Genomic DNA, 16,077 nt, shown 5'->3' with positions numbered 1-16,077 from the left:
TGTCTAACTAACTAACTAACTGAACGTCGGATCGTACCGTGCTCTTCTCCTGACTCCAGTCCAGCTCCTTCCCCATGATCTGGACGATGCGCGGCAGAGCTTCGTCGGCCGCCTGCACGTTCAGGAAGCCCAGGCGCGTCCGCCGGGCGATGACGTCGATGGCGGTGCAGGCGTACTCCTTGATCGCATACAGCACCTGAGCAAGAACACACACAGATTAACAAGTCATGAGTAGGGATGTCACAATTACTTGCTTTCACAATTAATCGTGGTATTAAACGCCACAATTATTTAATCGTAAAGATTCCTAAATACCGTCACTTCCCAAAAAAGATTATGTTGGAACCTTATTGGCAGATGTGCGCCAAAATAAAGGTAAATGCTCAGATACTGGTCCATTTAACTAACGTAACATTGAATTGGTAGGAGTTTAAATGTTAGAGTGTCATTTTTAATAAAAAAAAAAAGCAAAACAAAACAAAAAATGATTAAAATAAATGTAAACATTTGGTATAGATGACAGTTTATGACCTGAATATTTCAAACACTTCCCCTGGGGATTAAGAATTGGTCATATATTAATAGATACTTGAAATATTTTGTGTAAACGATGAGTAATGTAGTTATATTTTGACTATATTTGATTTTACACATTCATAGTGTTGTGAAATTAATTAGTGCATAATAATCGTGATAATCGTAACACCGTGATTATTTCTCTGACAATAATCGTACCAAGAAAATTTATAATCATGACATCCCTATTTGACACAGAACCTTCTGGTGGAGTCTTTCCATGTTTCTCTTTCTGCGCCAGTGAAAAGGGAACATTTACATTTTTTCATACAAGATGATTGTCTCATAAACTATTTTTTTTAATTGAAGGACTATTCATTCATTGCCCATCCCTAGTAAAAAATCTTTTGAATGGGGAGGAGTGGTGACATTCATGTAACCGATTGCTTTAGTATCTAATGAAGTTGAAAAAAAGTATCGAATGAAGTACTCAATTGGTATCGGTATCGTGTTAAGGGTACTGGTATCGGTTATTGTTTTGAATCGATGAAATCTCACTTTACCTCACTCTCGATGTACGGGAACTCGGACACCAGCCTCTTCCCGACGATGGGCCACCTCTGTCCCGTCACCTGAGCCATCTTCGCCACTTCGAACGCCTTCGCTCCGTACGTGGAGGCCAGATGCTGCGCCACCTGTGAAACAAAGAAGAAGGATTAAAGGATAAATTCTGATTTAATTCCTGACAAGTTTGTCACTTGAATTATAAACTGAATCTTTTCTATCTTTTATCTCTTTTATCTCATTGATTTTAATTCTGTTTTATCGTATTTGATTTTATCTTATTGTGTCCATTGTTTTATTGTGCTTCTGTTGTGCTACTTATTGTATTTTATCTTGCTGTGCAGCACTTTGGAAACCTTTGTGTTTGTTTAAATCGTGCTATATAAATAAAATTGGATTGGATTGGAGAGTAAAAATAATATATTTTCAATATTAAAGGGTTCAATATTTTGGCAAATTGGCCCATTGCCATAATCCCTATAGTCATAGCAGTAGGTTTGTTACCTTTAATTGTCGGTGCAAGCTGTTTTTAGAACGGCGGAGCAGAGCCGTGAGCTGCTCAGAGCTACGCTACGGAGGAGGCTCATTATGGGATTTCTTGGTTTCCCTCATCAAACTCATCAAATACACAATCCAACAACTCCAAAACACTCTCGTGGACAATGGGCCAATTTGCCAAAATGTTGAACTATCCCTTTAAGTGCTCTACTCATGATTGTGAAGTTAATATTTTAACCTAAACCTCTTTTATGTGTCATTTTTTGACTGATTTGAAAGTTGCAGATTTCTCCCGCAGCTAGAAATAAAACTGTGAAGGAGGAAACTTGAAAATAACAAAGAAGAAGGATTAAAGGATAAATTCTGATTTTATTCCATTTAATTTTCATTTCTAATCAAGTTTGCATTAATTAAGATTTATTTTAGCGATCGGTTAGCGCCACTTTGTCGATCAGGTGTCACATATTATTTACACACCACCAGCGGTCTATTTGCCATTCACATCGCCGGCTTGCCGATCACGCGGAAAAGGGCAAACGCTGTCCAAATATCGACTGTGACCTTTTAGGAAAAGATCCGAGAGAGAGCGTTTGGAGCCGCCGCCGCTAATGAGGAGTAAGTGTAACCGCACAAGTACTTTTTCTTCATGAGACAATGTCCTATTGGACTTAATGAAAACGCTCAGGCTAATTATTGGGAATATGGCATGTAAGATGGTGTAAATCGCTCTGCCCTTATTTAATGCCATTGATAAATTGTTGAGCATACGGTGCGTTTCGTTTCGTCGTGCGTCCACAGTCTTTTGTGTAAGTGGAAATGTCAGCTCCACTGCTGCGGCTGCTGCTGAAGAAGAAGATGACAGCGAGCAACGAGCTTCACAGGGTTGTTAGTAGATGAATGTGTGTGTGTTCTTGTGTACAGCTGCAGGTAGTTAAAGGTCTCGTCCTATCGTCGGCTGGAAATGTTTCAGTGAGCAGCGAGGCGATGTGAACTGTTCCGAGGCAGAGCTGCTTAAGATTAAAGAAATAATTAACTGAGGCGCAGCAGCATCCTGAACTCAGACTGTCACAGTGTGGTCGCTAAGGCAGTAGTTTAGAAGCCAGCGCTGTGCAGAGCTACAGAAGTAATTATACTACATAGTTCAGATGTGTAACTCCTCCTAAAAACACTTTTTTCCCCCCATTTTTTATTTATTAATTTCAATCATTTTGATTGGAGAGGAGCAGGATAAAGAGAACTTTACTTTTCCTTTCTTAAAACTAAAAAACATTTCAAAACAAAACAATCAAAAATTAATAAGTTATCTTTACATTTACAGCAGGTTTTCATAAAACTTCCCTATTTTTTGCCTATACATCCTCTTAAACCCAATCAATCAATCAATCAATCAATCAATCAATCAATCAATCAATATAAACTTTATTATCCCCGCAGGGAAATTTGTCTTGGACAATCAATGCCACCAACAGCTGCATTCCATAAATACACAAGATATAAAAACAGTACGTTAACATGACAAATCACATTTCTCATTACACTCCTGAGTTGTTGTTGCCTTGTAGTTGCAACCAAGAAAGACAAGAATAACAACAGTACTTAAGCCTACGATAAATATGGTGGATAAATAAGTACTGATAAGAATCTATCTTGTATCTATTTTGTCTATTTTGTATGTCTGTGTCTGTTTTGCCTTGATATTGTCAGTCTGTGTTCTGTCTTGTAATTGTCCACTGTATGACTTGTCATCACAAGGTTTTTAAGTCTTCTGTGTTTATGTCTTTTAGAAACCTGCCTTGGGACTGCGGCTGAAATTTTGCAGTTGTGCGAAGTCCGGCACATTTACACTGATGCTTAATGTGTCAGTGTTGATGAATGTGCACTGTCCACATTCAATAAATAAATTTGTTCACTGTTTCAGATTTCTATTGTAGCCTTGCACACTTTTTATTGCAAGTCCCTCTGTCTTCTATTTTTCTATTGTATCTGTCGTATTTATTGTTTCTGACTGCGATTATTTGCTATTACCTTCCATTAGGACCTAATGTATCCAGTCACGGCAGCTTAGTATTTATCATTGTTCTTTACCTTTGTACTACATTGATGCTGTTTCTATTGTTTATATGTTGATATTTAATATTTGAATTCCTCACATCCAGACGTGTGGGAAAGTGATTGGTTTGTGTCACACAGCCACTCCTATTTAAGATGGCTTCCTGTGGTGGCGCAAACATTTGCTTGAAAAAGGTCTAGTACCGAAACGTTGCATAATAAATTCTGCAAGTTGGCCATGTGTGCGGGAACTCTTCTTTTTCTAATAAATAAAGAAATGAAATGAAATGAAATAAAGTGCAGAGTCTTTGCAATTTGGTGTTTGAAATAAAATTTTGTCGTCCTGTGAAACTGATACAAATAATAACTTGTGCATGTTTTGTTTTGATCGTCCACATTCTGTCTCTCACCTCGATCTCCAGGCCGTAGTCCTGCACCAGGCGGATGTAGAGCGTGGGCGTCCAGCCCTTCGCCCCCTCCAGCATCAGACCCACCGTCTTACAGGTCTCGCCCGAGAGGCTGTGAGCTTCCACGGCCGCGTCCAGAGTCTCCTCGGCCATGGACCGGTACGTCGTCCACTTGCCGCCTGGACCGAGACAAAACATGTTGTGCATCAATACAAAAGATATCAAGCATCAGTGGAGGATGGAGGAGGATGGATGAAGACGGACCGGCGATGGTGACCATCCCGCTGGCGCTGGTGCTGACGATGTGGTTCCTGCAGATGGACTGAGTGTCTTTGGAGCTGGGGTCGGTGACCAGGGGACGGATGCCGCTCCACGCTGCCAACACGTCTCCTCGCCGCACTGTGGACACACACACACACACACACACACACAAAAACACACGTAAAATAATTAAAGGGATAGTAGCATTTTTTTTAAAGTGGGGTTGTATGATCTCCAAATAGCCCCTAAGTACTTTAATTGCAGTAGAAGACTCTCTGCACTCCTCCCGTTAGCAACGCCAGCCCATAATAGCCCTGCCCAGAGATTTACAACATACAGTGTTGTGAACAGACCCAAAGAAACGGCCTATTTTCACGGCCTTAAAGAGGTTTTACCTGAAAAAAAAATACACAGTTCCATTGTTCACTATAATATAATTTTTTCCAGCCCTTCAAAGTGCAGGAAAAACACAGTTTTTATTTGGACCTAACCAACTCACGTATCCCTCCGCCCAGGGTTAGCGCCTCAGGTAAAACCTCTTTTAGGCCGTGAAAATAGGCCGTTTCTTTGGGTCTGTTCACAACACTGTATGTTGTAAATCCCTGGGCAGGGCTATTATGGGCTGGCGTTGCTAACGGGAGGAGTGCAGAGAGTCTTCTACTGCAATTAAAGTATTTAGGGGCTATTTGTAGATCATACAACCCCACTTTAAAAAAAAACTGCAACTATCCCTTTAACGAAGCCAGGGATCTCTCCTTGAATTCCCTGTGTTTTGCACTGTGCACAGAAACATGTGATCTTTGCCCCTACAAATAAACTCCCTGACTTTATACATGTTTGCATTCTGTCTTGCTGCTTTGCATACTCTCAAAACACACAAAAAAATCATCTGGTTGAACATGTTTCAGCGCGGAGTCCGTCGACTGTCGCCGTACCTTCGACGTCGGGGCTGAGGTAGTTGCGGACCTCCCTCAGGATGAAGTTGATGTCGTCCTCGCCCGGGATGGGGTGGGCCGTCACGCTGGTGGGGGTGTCGGTGGTGCCGGCGATGGTCATCTTCTCCCAGGGGAGGAAGAAGATGACGCGACCGTCGCTGGTGGCCGGGTCCAGGAGCCCCATGTTGTCAGGACTGTCAAACACATGCAACAACAGCTGTTTTTCCTTTTGCTACTGTAGTGGATGTGGTTTAAGGCGAGACACTAACAGGCAAAAACACTGTTTTTTCATGCACTGATCAATTTTGAGATTTTGGGCTATTTTTCTTCCTTAACATGTATTCTTTCATAAAAGTCAAACGAAATGGTAGAAAATCCACATTAAGGTGGTTATTTTACTTCATTTTGCCTCTTTTGTCGGTAGATTTCTCCTAAATTCGCCAAAAGTTAACAGCTACTGTGACATACTGTGCTGTGCTTGTTGTCTGACCCATGTCATGTCAGGTATCATTGTAAAGCTCTCTCTCTCCTGAACAATGATGCAGGCTTCAAAGATTGTCATCTCCTCTGTTTCCGCAACCAATCGTAAAAGTACAATTGACATTAACAATCTATGGAATTTTACAGTACAAGTCTTTAAAGGCTGTTTTCTCAAAATGAGTTTTTCCTCAGACTCTGAACCCGAAATCTCAACTTCAGCAGCACTTACAGACACCAAACCTTCCAGTTTTATTCCTGTCTATATTCTGAAGGTTTTTTACAGAGGGGATTGTTGATATATCATTCACAGCCTGATTTATACAACATTTTATTCCTGAAAACATGGCGAAATTGGATTTTTTTTAGGGCTGGTGACAGTATTTTCTTATTTACAAAGTGATAAAAAGAGATATCCAAAATCCCCTCTGTAAAAACTTCTGACTCTAATATGTCAACAAAATGAAACAAGAATTTTGAAAGTGGCTTTACCCATTTTTCAGATTTCGGGTCTGGAAATGTATGCAAATGTGCGCATATTTAATCAGATATTGCCTCATTTACATATTTAAACATAAAATTTGACAAAACTTGTAATACAAAAAATATTTGTCTTAATGTAAACTTTCATGGTGATATCTGTTATTTAAATTGTTTACCCTATTCACCTGGGGTGTCTCCCCTTAAAGTTGGGTGTGCATTGGATGTTTTGTATGCATTGTTTTATTGTATGGTGTGCTGCTTTATGTTTTATGTTTGGACAACAGATGGATGTGAACATCTTTACGTTTCTTGAAAATGACCAATGCAAGCACACGTTGTCCTCCTGGGTCAAGGAAGGAAGGAAGGAAGGAAGGAAGGAAGGAAGGAAGGAAGGAAGGAAGGAAGGAAGGAAGGAAGGAAGGAAGTTAGGAAGGAAGGAAGGAAGGAAGGAAGGAAGGAAGGAAGGAAGGAAGGAAGGAAGGAAGGAAGGAAGGAAGGAAGGAAGGAAGGAAGGAAGGAAGGAAGGAAGGAAGGAAGGACGAAGGAAGAGATGAGAGGAAAGAAGGAAGGGAAAAAGGAAGTTAAGATAGATGGAGGGAGTGAACAATTGGGTCAAAAAGGAAGGAAGAAGTAAGGACAAAGGGAGGAAGGAAGGGAGGAAGGAAGGAAGGAAGGAAGGAAGGAAGGAAGGAAGGAAGGAAGGAAGGAAGGAAGGAAGGAAGGAAGGAAGGAAGGAAGGAAGGAAGGACAAATGGAAAGAAGGAAGGAAGGAAGGATGAAGGGAAAAAAGGAAGGAAGGACGAAGGGAGAGATGAGAGGAAAGAAGGAAGGGAAAAAGGAAGGTAAGATAGATGGAGGGAGTGAACAATTGGGTCAAAAAGGAAGGAAGAAGTAAGGACAAAGGAAGGAAGGAAGGAAGGAAAGGAAAAAGGAATGTGGAAAGCAGGAAGGGAGAAAGGAAGGAAAGAAAGATGGAGGAAGGGAACAGATTGGGTCAATTGGATCAAAAGAGGAAGGAAGAAGAAGTAAGGACGAAGGGAACAAAGGAAGGAAAGAAAGATGGAGGGAAGGAACAGATTAGGTCAAGGAAGGAAGCAGAAGGAAGGAAGGAAAGAAGGAAAGATGGAGGAACAGATTGGTTAAATAAATACAATAAAATAAAGAAATAACACAACTGTTCGTTATCAAGTCGTGTTTGTGACTATTTTATGTCTAATTTACTGCATTTGTGCCAGAGAGACAAAAGAAGGGTAGTGTGTGTGTGGAAGAGGAGGAGATGAAAGGGAAAAAAACAAAAGGTGGAGAACAAATGAGGAGGTGAGGAGTTAGTGAGGAAGAAAATAGCAGAGAGGAAAGGTGGAGGAAGAGGAGGGGGGAGGAGGAACAGGAGAGAAAAGGAGGAAGAGAATTAGGTGGTTGGCATTTCTGCCGCTGTTCAAAGGGCTCGCGCTCCCTCGGGTTTTCGCTCAATAAGCTTCGATGAACTTTAAAAACCCCCGACTTCAACAAAACCACTCGGCGCGCGGTGCTGTATCTTAACCAGAGGAGAGTGTCTTATGCATGTAGGTATAGGTCAGGCCAGAGTTTAGCCAGATTAGTGTTTACAAAGAGGAATGGGGGTAAAAAACAAAACACACAGAGGGATGAATATGTACGAGCTCATGCATGGGGAATGGGTTGGTTTTGTCTTTTTTAAAGCACCTGTAGTATCCGGGCATGACGATGTGGACGCCGGCGCTGGGCTGGCAGATGTTGGACGTTTCCTGGTTGTCCATCTTCCTCAGAGAGTCGGTGAAGGGGCCGGTGGCGTTGATCACACACTTGGCCTTCACGTCAAACTCCTGTCCTGTTGAGACGATCAACATCCATCATTATTTGTGCTGTTTCTCAATGCTTGTAATTATATGTGACCCGATCCATCAAAATGAGTCACATTGACCCAAATTTCAAAGTTGAGATTTTGGTATCAATGGAAAGATTAGAAAATAAGCTTTAAAATGATACCCTAGTCAAAGTCCTACATTTGATGGTTTTCGAGATGTGGCCATTTGAATTACGATCTCCTACTCTCTTATTCTGTTCTAAAACCTGAGAAAATTGCAGTTAAAGTTTTTGCCAGTGACTCTGGCATCTGTTTACAGTCCACGTGATTACACGCACCCTATATGGTCCCTTGTTGTCATAGAGGCACCATTCAATGACCCTCGGAAAGTAGAGAATCTCACAATTCAGATGCTTTTTACAGCTCGTCTCTATAATGAACGGTTCAGAAGTTGTCATGTTTTGTTGACATTTTGTGAAACATGTGCAAGCGTGAACGTTCGGTTTAGCATCGTTGCTACGTTCGCATTAGCATCGATGCTACGCTCTGTTAGCATCGATGCTACTTGGTTTAGCATCTGTTTCTGTACCCGTCCCTGCTCGTCACAGAGGCACCATTCAATGACCGTCGGAAAGCGGAGAATCCCGCGATTCAGATGCAGTTTACAGCTCGTCTCTATCATGAACGGTTCAGGAGATATTTCATGTTTTGCACCGAAGCAACGCTCATTTTCAGAGGGTTTAAGTTGCAGGTTAACTTTAATCATCATTTACGTGCCTTTTCTCAATTATCTGGACTGTGAAACTTTGGGAGATTGTTTTTGAATGTCATTGCTTTGAAATTAGGGTAAAACATTTTTTTTGATTTTCTATGGGTTTTCCACGTTATCAGCTGATTATCTAAAAATAGAACGTCGCGACATCTGACTCATTGTGATGGAACGGGTCACATATGTCCTGTTTTGTTTTTGTTTTCTTGCCCAATGCCTGCCATTTTATGTCCTGCCTTGTAATGTCTGATATTGTTTGTGCTAATGTTTTAGCTCTGTGTGCTACTTGCATGTGTTTCTAGCTGCACTTTCCTCTCTTGCTTTCTCTCGCTCTTCTTCCCCCTGTCTGCATGTTATGTCTGCATGCCATGAGCTTTTGTTATGCTTATTTATGTCAGACTTCTTACCTGTTTTACTTGTTATTATGAGGTTTTACTAGGTAGATTGTTATGTAAGTTGTGTCTTGTGGCTGCAAATTGTTGCCCCTTTTTTTGGCTTTTCGGTTGCCTTTAAAGGGACAACGAGGAGTTTCTATTTGGTTATAAAAAAGTCTCACGTTAATGTGGATGAATCTACGCTACCCACACTTGTTAATGGCTCCATTTTCGATAAATATATTATTTTGTCTCTATTGTTATTTTGTTATTTGAATGACGCCGCCGAATCTCCATTTATGGTGGGAACTACGACGGTATGTGATCGTCTTCCAACCTCTGACTTTAATTCTTGATGAATGAAAACATGAGTCTGTCTTGCGCCGGTCAGAGAAATGTACGGTGCGCGCGGAGGCTCATAAATGTAGTGTGAAAACACTTCGCTTTTACAAAACTCCTCGTTGTCCCTTTACGAAAAACTAGCCTTGTTGGCTAACTCTGGCCCACTTACAGTTTTTCTTTTAACTCTGTTGATTAGTGGTGCACTGTCCCTATGAAATAAACGAATAAATGAAAAATGAAAATGAAAAGGGAGGAGTCAGAAACACTTGAGACGTCCTTTTCCTTTTTAACATTTTAAAAGCACTTGATGAATGATTCCAGCCCTTTGAAACGACGGCCGGTCGTCCTTCTCTTTAACCCCTTAACCCCCGACCTTCAAGTCTCAGCTAATCACTCTGAAAAATTCATTTGTCAGAGATTTTCTCTTTGCACGCCTCACCTGTGACGACGTCCCTGCAGCGCGCTCCACACACCTTCTCCTTGCCCGTCTCGGGGTCTTTGGTCTTCAGCAGGTGGACCACCTCCGTGTAGTTGGCGATGGCGGCGCCGTAGCGGGCGGCGGTGATGGCGATGGCCAGGTTCATACGGGCGTCGTTGTGCTGTCCTGAAGGAGACAGAGAAGGAGAAGGAGAAGGAGAAGAGTCATTTATTCACTTTGTTGTGGTGTTCTCTCATCTATTGTCTCTGAAAACCTATAAAAGGTGAGATTTTGTTTTTCTTCCCTCTGAGGAATCTGTCTCCCATTGTACGAGCTATTTTTCTAAAGTTGTGTGCGCTCATTGTCTTCAGGGTGTTTGTGTTTACAGCCAGCTTCCACCCGGATCTCTTACCCCGACCGATTTACAATGTGCGCAAAAATAAAAACAGGCTTTGTTTCCGTGCTGATGAAAATGAATTCATTGGTGCCTATTGGTCATTTTAGACTCTTAATCTCTGCTCTTTTAACTTCTGTTTGTGTCTGTTTTGGCTCTTCATGTCTCTTATTGATAATTTTAATTATTTTATACTGTTTTATCCCATTTTTACTCAACTTCTTTCTCATTTTTCTCCTTAATTTTCTAAATTTTTAATAAAGATAAGACAGAGGATTAATAAAAGACACTTTATCAACATGCAAACTCATTTTACTGCAGGATTGAGAACCAAGTCTTAGTATGAATTCAGATCAGTTTTAAAGGAAAGAGAAAGGAGATCCAGTGATTGTGGTTGCCCTATGTAATTTGTCATTTTTATGTCGTCTAAATCTATGTAGAGTTGTTTCTGGGCTGCTCTCTTAGTCAGGTCGCTCTTGTAAAAGAGGTTTTTAAATCTCAATAAGTTTTTACCTGGTTAAATAAAGGAAATAAAATAAAAAATAATGATAACGAATTAATAAAACATGTTTTTTGCTTACTACAAGAAATTATTCGGATCTTTTAACTTCTGTTTGTGTCTGTTTTGGCTCTTTATGTCTCTTATTGATTAATTTAATTATTGTATACTGTTTTATCCCATTTTTACTCAACTTCTTTCTCATTTTTCTCCTTAATTTTCTCAATTTTTAATAAAGATAAGACAGAGGATTAATACAGACACGTCTTAGTATGAATTCAGATCAGAAGGTCCAGTCTAAATCTATGTAGAGTTGTTTCTGCGCTGCTCTCTTAGTCAGGTCGCTCTTGTAATAGAGGTTTTTAAATCTTAATAAGTTAAATAAAGGAAATGATAAATAAAAAATAATAATAATGAAATAATAAAACATGTTTTCTGCTTCCTACAAGAAATTATTCGGATCTTTTAACTTCTGTTTGTGTCTGTTTTGGCTCTTTATGTCTCTTATTGATTAATTTGATTATTTTATACCGTTTTATCCCATTTTTACTGAACTTCTTTCTCATTTTTCTCCTTAATTTTCTCAATTTTTAATAAAGATAAGACAGAGGATTAATAAAGACACGTCTTAGTATGAATTCAGATCAGAAAGTCCAGTCTAAATCTATGTAGAGTTGTTTCTAGCTGCTCTCTTAGTCAGGTCGCTTTTGTAATAGAGGTTTTTAAATCTTAATAAGTTAAATAAAGGAAATGATAAATAAACAATAATACTAATGAAATAATAAAACATGTTTTTTGCTTACTACAAGAAATTATTCGGAGCACCCTTGGGAATTCACAGGTAATAAAACACTGTTGCTGTGTTTTCACGGCGTCCAGAGCATATAAATAAATTGACCACCCCGGCTAATTTGAAACGAGAGGATTAAGGCCCTCACATTCTTTGTCCGGGGGTTTGTGAGGATAAAAAGGAGGCTGTGCTGTTGTTGTTGGAGCAGCAGCAGCAGCCGTAACCAAGACAGCGGGAGGAGAAATAGCTGTTGCTCAGCTGGTCCGACCGACCGACCGACGGCGACGTCGCTCCTCGGCGTTTTACACCGCCGGGAGAGAAGGTCAGATTTCGAAATGTCACGGGCGTGATTGTTCCAGACGGCGTAATTGGAGAAAAGACGCCCCACCCCTCCACCATCCCGGCCCCGTGCCCCCCACACCACCCCCCACCTCAGAGCAGATGATGGCGGGGGAGGAGGAGGAGGAGGAAATCAAACATATGCTGCTTTGCACCGAGGAAATGCTCTTTGCTTTCTGCAGGCGGCAGGAAATTCTGAATTAGACTTTACATTCAGAGAGAAAACAATCATTTGTTTTGGTTTTTATTCTTTAAATTTGATAGATAGATAGATAGATAGATAGATAGATAGATAGATAGATAGATAGATAGATAGATAGATAGATAGATAGATAGATAGATAGATAGATAGATAGATAGATAGATAGATAGATAGATAGATAGATAGATAGATAGATAGATAGATAGATAGATAGATGCCCATCATTAATGCCCATCACTGACTGCAAATACTATATGTGTGCATACAAACACCCAATTACTTGGTTTCGCATGTTTTCACACCATTACTTTCTGTGCAAAATGAATGTTTATATATAATATTATTTTCTGATCAAAAGTACTTTTTTGTTTTTTAATCCCTCTGGGAATCAAATTTAATGCCATTTAAGGCCTTAATTTTAGCAAAATCTATTTAATGACTTTTAATGCTTTTTAATGACCCGCGGAAACCCTGAGATAGATAGATAGATAGATAGATAGATAGATAGATAGATAGATAGATAGATAGATAGATAGATAGATAGATAGATAGATAGATAGATAGATAGATAGATAGATAGATAGATAGATAGATAGATAGATAGATAGATAGATAGATAGATACGTTTATTGTCAGTTTAGTATTACATTCAGAGGTCCTTTAATCTGGAATTCTATACTGTACCTCATATAATTACTAAGTGTAGGTCTATTTCAGTGCTCAAATGTAGACTTAAACATTTTCTACTAAGATTAAGATGCTTTATTGTCATTGTATATCATACAACGAAATTTCCATTTGAGGCATTCCCAGATACCCATAGCAGCATTTAAAATAATAACAGTGACTGTATGTTAATATTGGAGTGATTTGAGTTGTCTTGTTAATTAATATTATTGTTAGCATTGTGATTTTTGAGTAGTGTTTCCACTCTCAATGTCTAGTATGTATGCATGTGTGTGTCTGTGTATGTATGGGTACACATTTTCCTTGAGCTGAGGCCTTGTATAGGACCTTTGGGTCTCTTGTCTCGGCTTGCACCTATTATTTCTTTTGTCAATGTATTTTAATGTGTCCTATTCTTGTTATTCTGTATTGGTGCGAATAAATAAACTAATAAACTAAAACTGTATGTATAATTTTCTCAAACTGTTGAATATCTTAAATAAAAAGGCATCCGATGGATCTACTGTAAATAAAGGAGCAGCTACCTGTTAGTGAAGCCTACAGTAACAGTAACAGACCCATCGCCCGCAGATGCAAAGTTGTTATTTTCGGTGGCGGTGGAAGAAAAAAAAAAGAAAAAGAAACGGTGCCCGAAGGCGCGGCGAATCTCCTCACGCTCAGCTGGCCACTCAGCATATGTTTGGCTCTCCTCCTCAGCACCCACCCATCCATCCAGGGAACACGCAACCTTTACTGCCACGGGGGGAGGAGAGGAGAGGGCATCCCACCAGCCTGTCAACACATTTCGCCAGGGACCAGCGGACACGAGAGCGCCACGGGCAGGATTCACATCTGACGGCCTGTTCTAATGGAATCTGATCTTTAATCTCCCGTTTGGCTCCATCTCATCATTTATACACTATTTCTACAATATGACAAACTGGTTTCACCTAAAAAACAGCTACAACCCTGCGTTAACTGAGCAAATGAACTGGGGAACATGGAAATATCATGATCAATGCTTTCAATATATCACTTCCATATCAATTTTTCAAGTATTGAAGGTCAAGTTTTTATTCCTTTTATTCATGTGCATATGAGCATGGTATTTTTAGCCTGTTTCAAACTCCACATGATTTTAAATGTGGCATTTTCTGCTGCAATTTCTAAACAGACTTATAATTTATATATAAACTGTTGCAAGACCACTTCAAAATGATGAGTTTCTCTGGTTTTAGTAAGTAAAGTAAGTAAAACTTTATTTATATAGCACCCATCATAGTACGCGTACACAGAGTGCTTCACAGTATGGAAAATAAGTATGTGTTTGAGTAAAATTAGCATTTTTGTTTTATTCTATTAACTGCTGACAACATTTTTCCCAAAACTGAAATAAAAATATTGTCATTTAGAGCATTTATTGGCAGAAAATTACAACTTTGGTGGGATAATGTCAATGTTTAATCCCAGCAGTGTTTTTTTATAAACTTCCTATAAAACCAGGCTGTATATATCTATATAAATACATACATATATAATAAATAAAGAGTGTGATGTGCTTTAAACGATTCTGCTTTTGTGCTTCATGTTCATTCTCGTTGTGAGGAACAAGAAGGGAAAACAGTGAGACTGACTCAGCATGATTTTAAATGTGTCATTTTCTGCTGCAATTTCTAAACAGACTTATATACAGCCGCAAAACCACTTCAAAATGATGAGTTTCTCTGGTTTTACTATTTATAAGTAAGTAAAGTAAGTAAAACTTACTCACAGTATGGAAAATAAGTATGTGTTTGAGTAAAATTAGCATTTTTGTTTTATTCTATTAACTACTGACAACATTTTACCCAAAATTGAAATAAAAATATTGTCATTTAGAGCATTTATTGGCAGAAAATGACAACTTTAAGAGTTTATAAAACAATTTTGGTGGGATAATGTCAATGTTTAATCCCAGCAGTGTTTTTTATAAACTTCCTATAAAATCAGGCTGTATATATCTATATAAATACATACATATATAATAAATAAAGACTGTGATGTGCTTTAAACCATTCTGCTTTTATGCTTTATGTTCATTCTGGTTGTGAGGAACAAGAAGGGAAAACAGTGAGACTGACTCAGCTGCTTTGTTCCTGTTTACAGAAAACACAGAGCTCAGTACTGAATCAACAAGCAGAGCGATTACTGTCCACACACGGTGTAGTGAGTGTGCGTGACAACGGGACTCACCGTCGTAGTAGACGATGGCCCCCACCAGCTTGTCCTTCTTCAGCATGGGGAACAGCTCCAGGGCTTTGGTCTTACTGAGCACGTAGCTGCTCTTCAGGTTCTGGACCCCGGCCACCAGGTCGTACATCTTGATCCCGGCCCAGTAGTAAGGCAGCTGCCACCATCTGGGTGAGGATGAACACAGTGATTGGAGTTAAATAGAAATAAAACACTGCAGTTCTTCATTTCTCTTCTTCTCCAGGGTTCCTACAGCTTAAGCCAAGTTAAATTTAAGACTTTTTAAGTTTTTAATGCCACTTGAAATGAAATTTAAGACAGACTTCACATTAAACACAAACGTCACCACATACATAGGGTTAGGGACAATTGTACCCACTTTCCTATGTCAGGGTATATACAGGAATCTTGAAGTTCATTTTAATACCTTTTTAAGACTTTTTCAAGACCTTCTCAATATTTTTTAATACCTCACCGCCGCTTCAAGCTGTAACCATTTACATCAGTGACACTTAGTTTGTGATAAAGACTATAGATAGACCACTATGATACAACAGAATTCAAAATAGGCTCAGAGACAATTTACGAACGCACCCACAATAGCCTTGTTTTTTATTTACCTGTTCATCTTTGTTTTTTAATAAAACGAATAAATTCACACACTCTAACAATGTTTTTTTTAGGACTCAAACTCTTGGACAGTTAATTCAGAAAAAAATACCTTCAAAATTTAAGACTTTATAAAGTCGTGAAAAGACTTTTAATACTTTTTAAGGGTCTTAATTTTCCCACAATTGATTTATCACCTTTTAATACTTTTCAAGACCCCGCGGATACCCTGTATGTGGTCCAAGGTAAAGCGACTGCTACATGAATAATTGGGGGGGGGGGGGGGGGGGTGACATCATTTAACAGCTGTGTAGTTGTGGAGAGGAGATGATAAACTAAAAAGGACACGTTTGCTTGTTCGTTTGTTTCCATCCAAAGTGATTGAAATAACTGGGAAATGATGCGCATTGAAATAAATTTGAGTTCTGTGTGTT

General features: G+C 39.4%; 1 protein-coding gene across 1 annotated transcript in view; it reads right to left on the bottom strand.

Annotated features, from left to right (window-relative positions):
• gpd2 (glycerol-3-phosphate dehydrogenase 2 (mitochondrial)) overlaps positions 1 to 16,077 on the bottom strand; it is a 37,821-nt gene that overhangs the window by 10,848 nt on the left and 10,896 nt on the right. The window contains exons 6-13 of the mRNA XM_083988953.1: positions 15,038 to 15,201; positions 9,937 to 10,101; positions 7,892 to 8,036; positions 5,231 to 5,424; positions 4,299 to 4,433; positions 4,038 to 4,213; positions 1,080 to 1,211; positions 38 to 196 (exon numbers count right to left, since the gene is read on the bottom strand). Of these exons, the coding sequence (XP_083845079.1) occupies positions 38 to 196; positions 1,080 to 1,211; positions 4,038 to 4,213; positions 4,299 to 4,433; positions 5,231 to 5,424; positions 7,892 to 8,036; positions 9,937 to 10,101; positions 15,038 to 15,201 (1,270 nt within the window). The remainder of the gene's footprint in view (positions 1 to 37; positions 197 to 1,079; positions 1,212 to 4,037; positions 4,214 to 4,298; positions 4,434 to 5,230; positions 5,425 to 7,891; positions 8,037 to 9,936; positions 10,102 to 15,037; positions 15,202 to 16,077) is intronic.

Source organism: Trachurus trachurus (genome assembly GCF_905171665.1).
Source record: "Trachurus trachurus genome assembly, chromosome: 2".
NCBI classification, from domain to species: Eukaryota; Metazoa; Chordata; class Actinopteri; order Carangiformes; family Carangidae; genus Trachurus; species Trachurus trachurus.
This window is presented reverse-complemented; position numbering and strand designations above follow the sequence as displayed.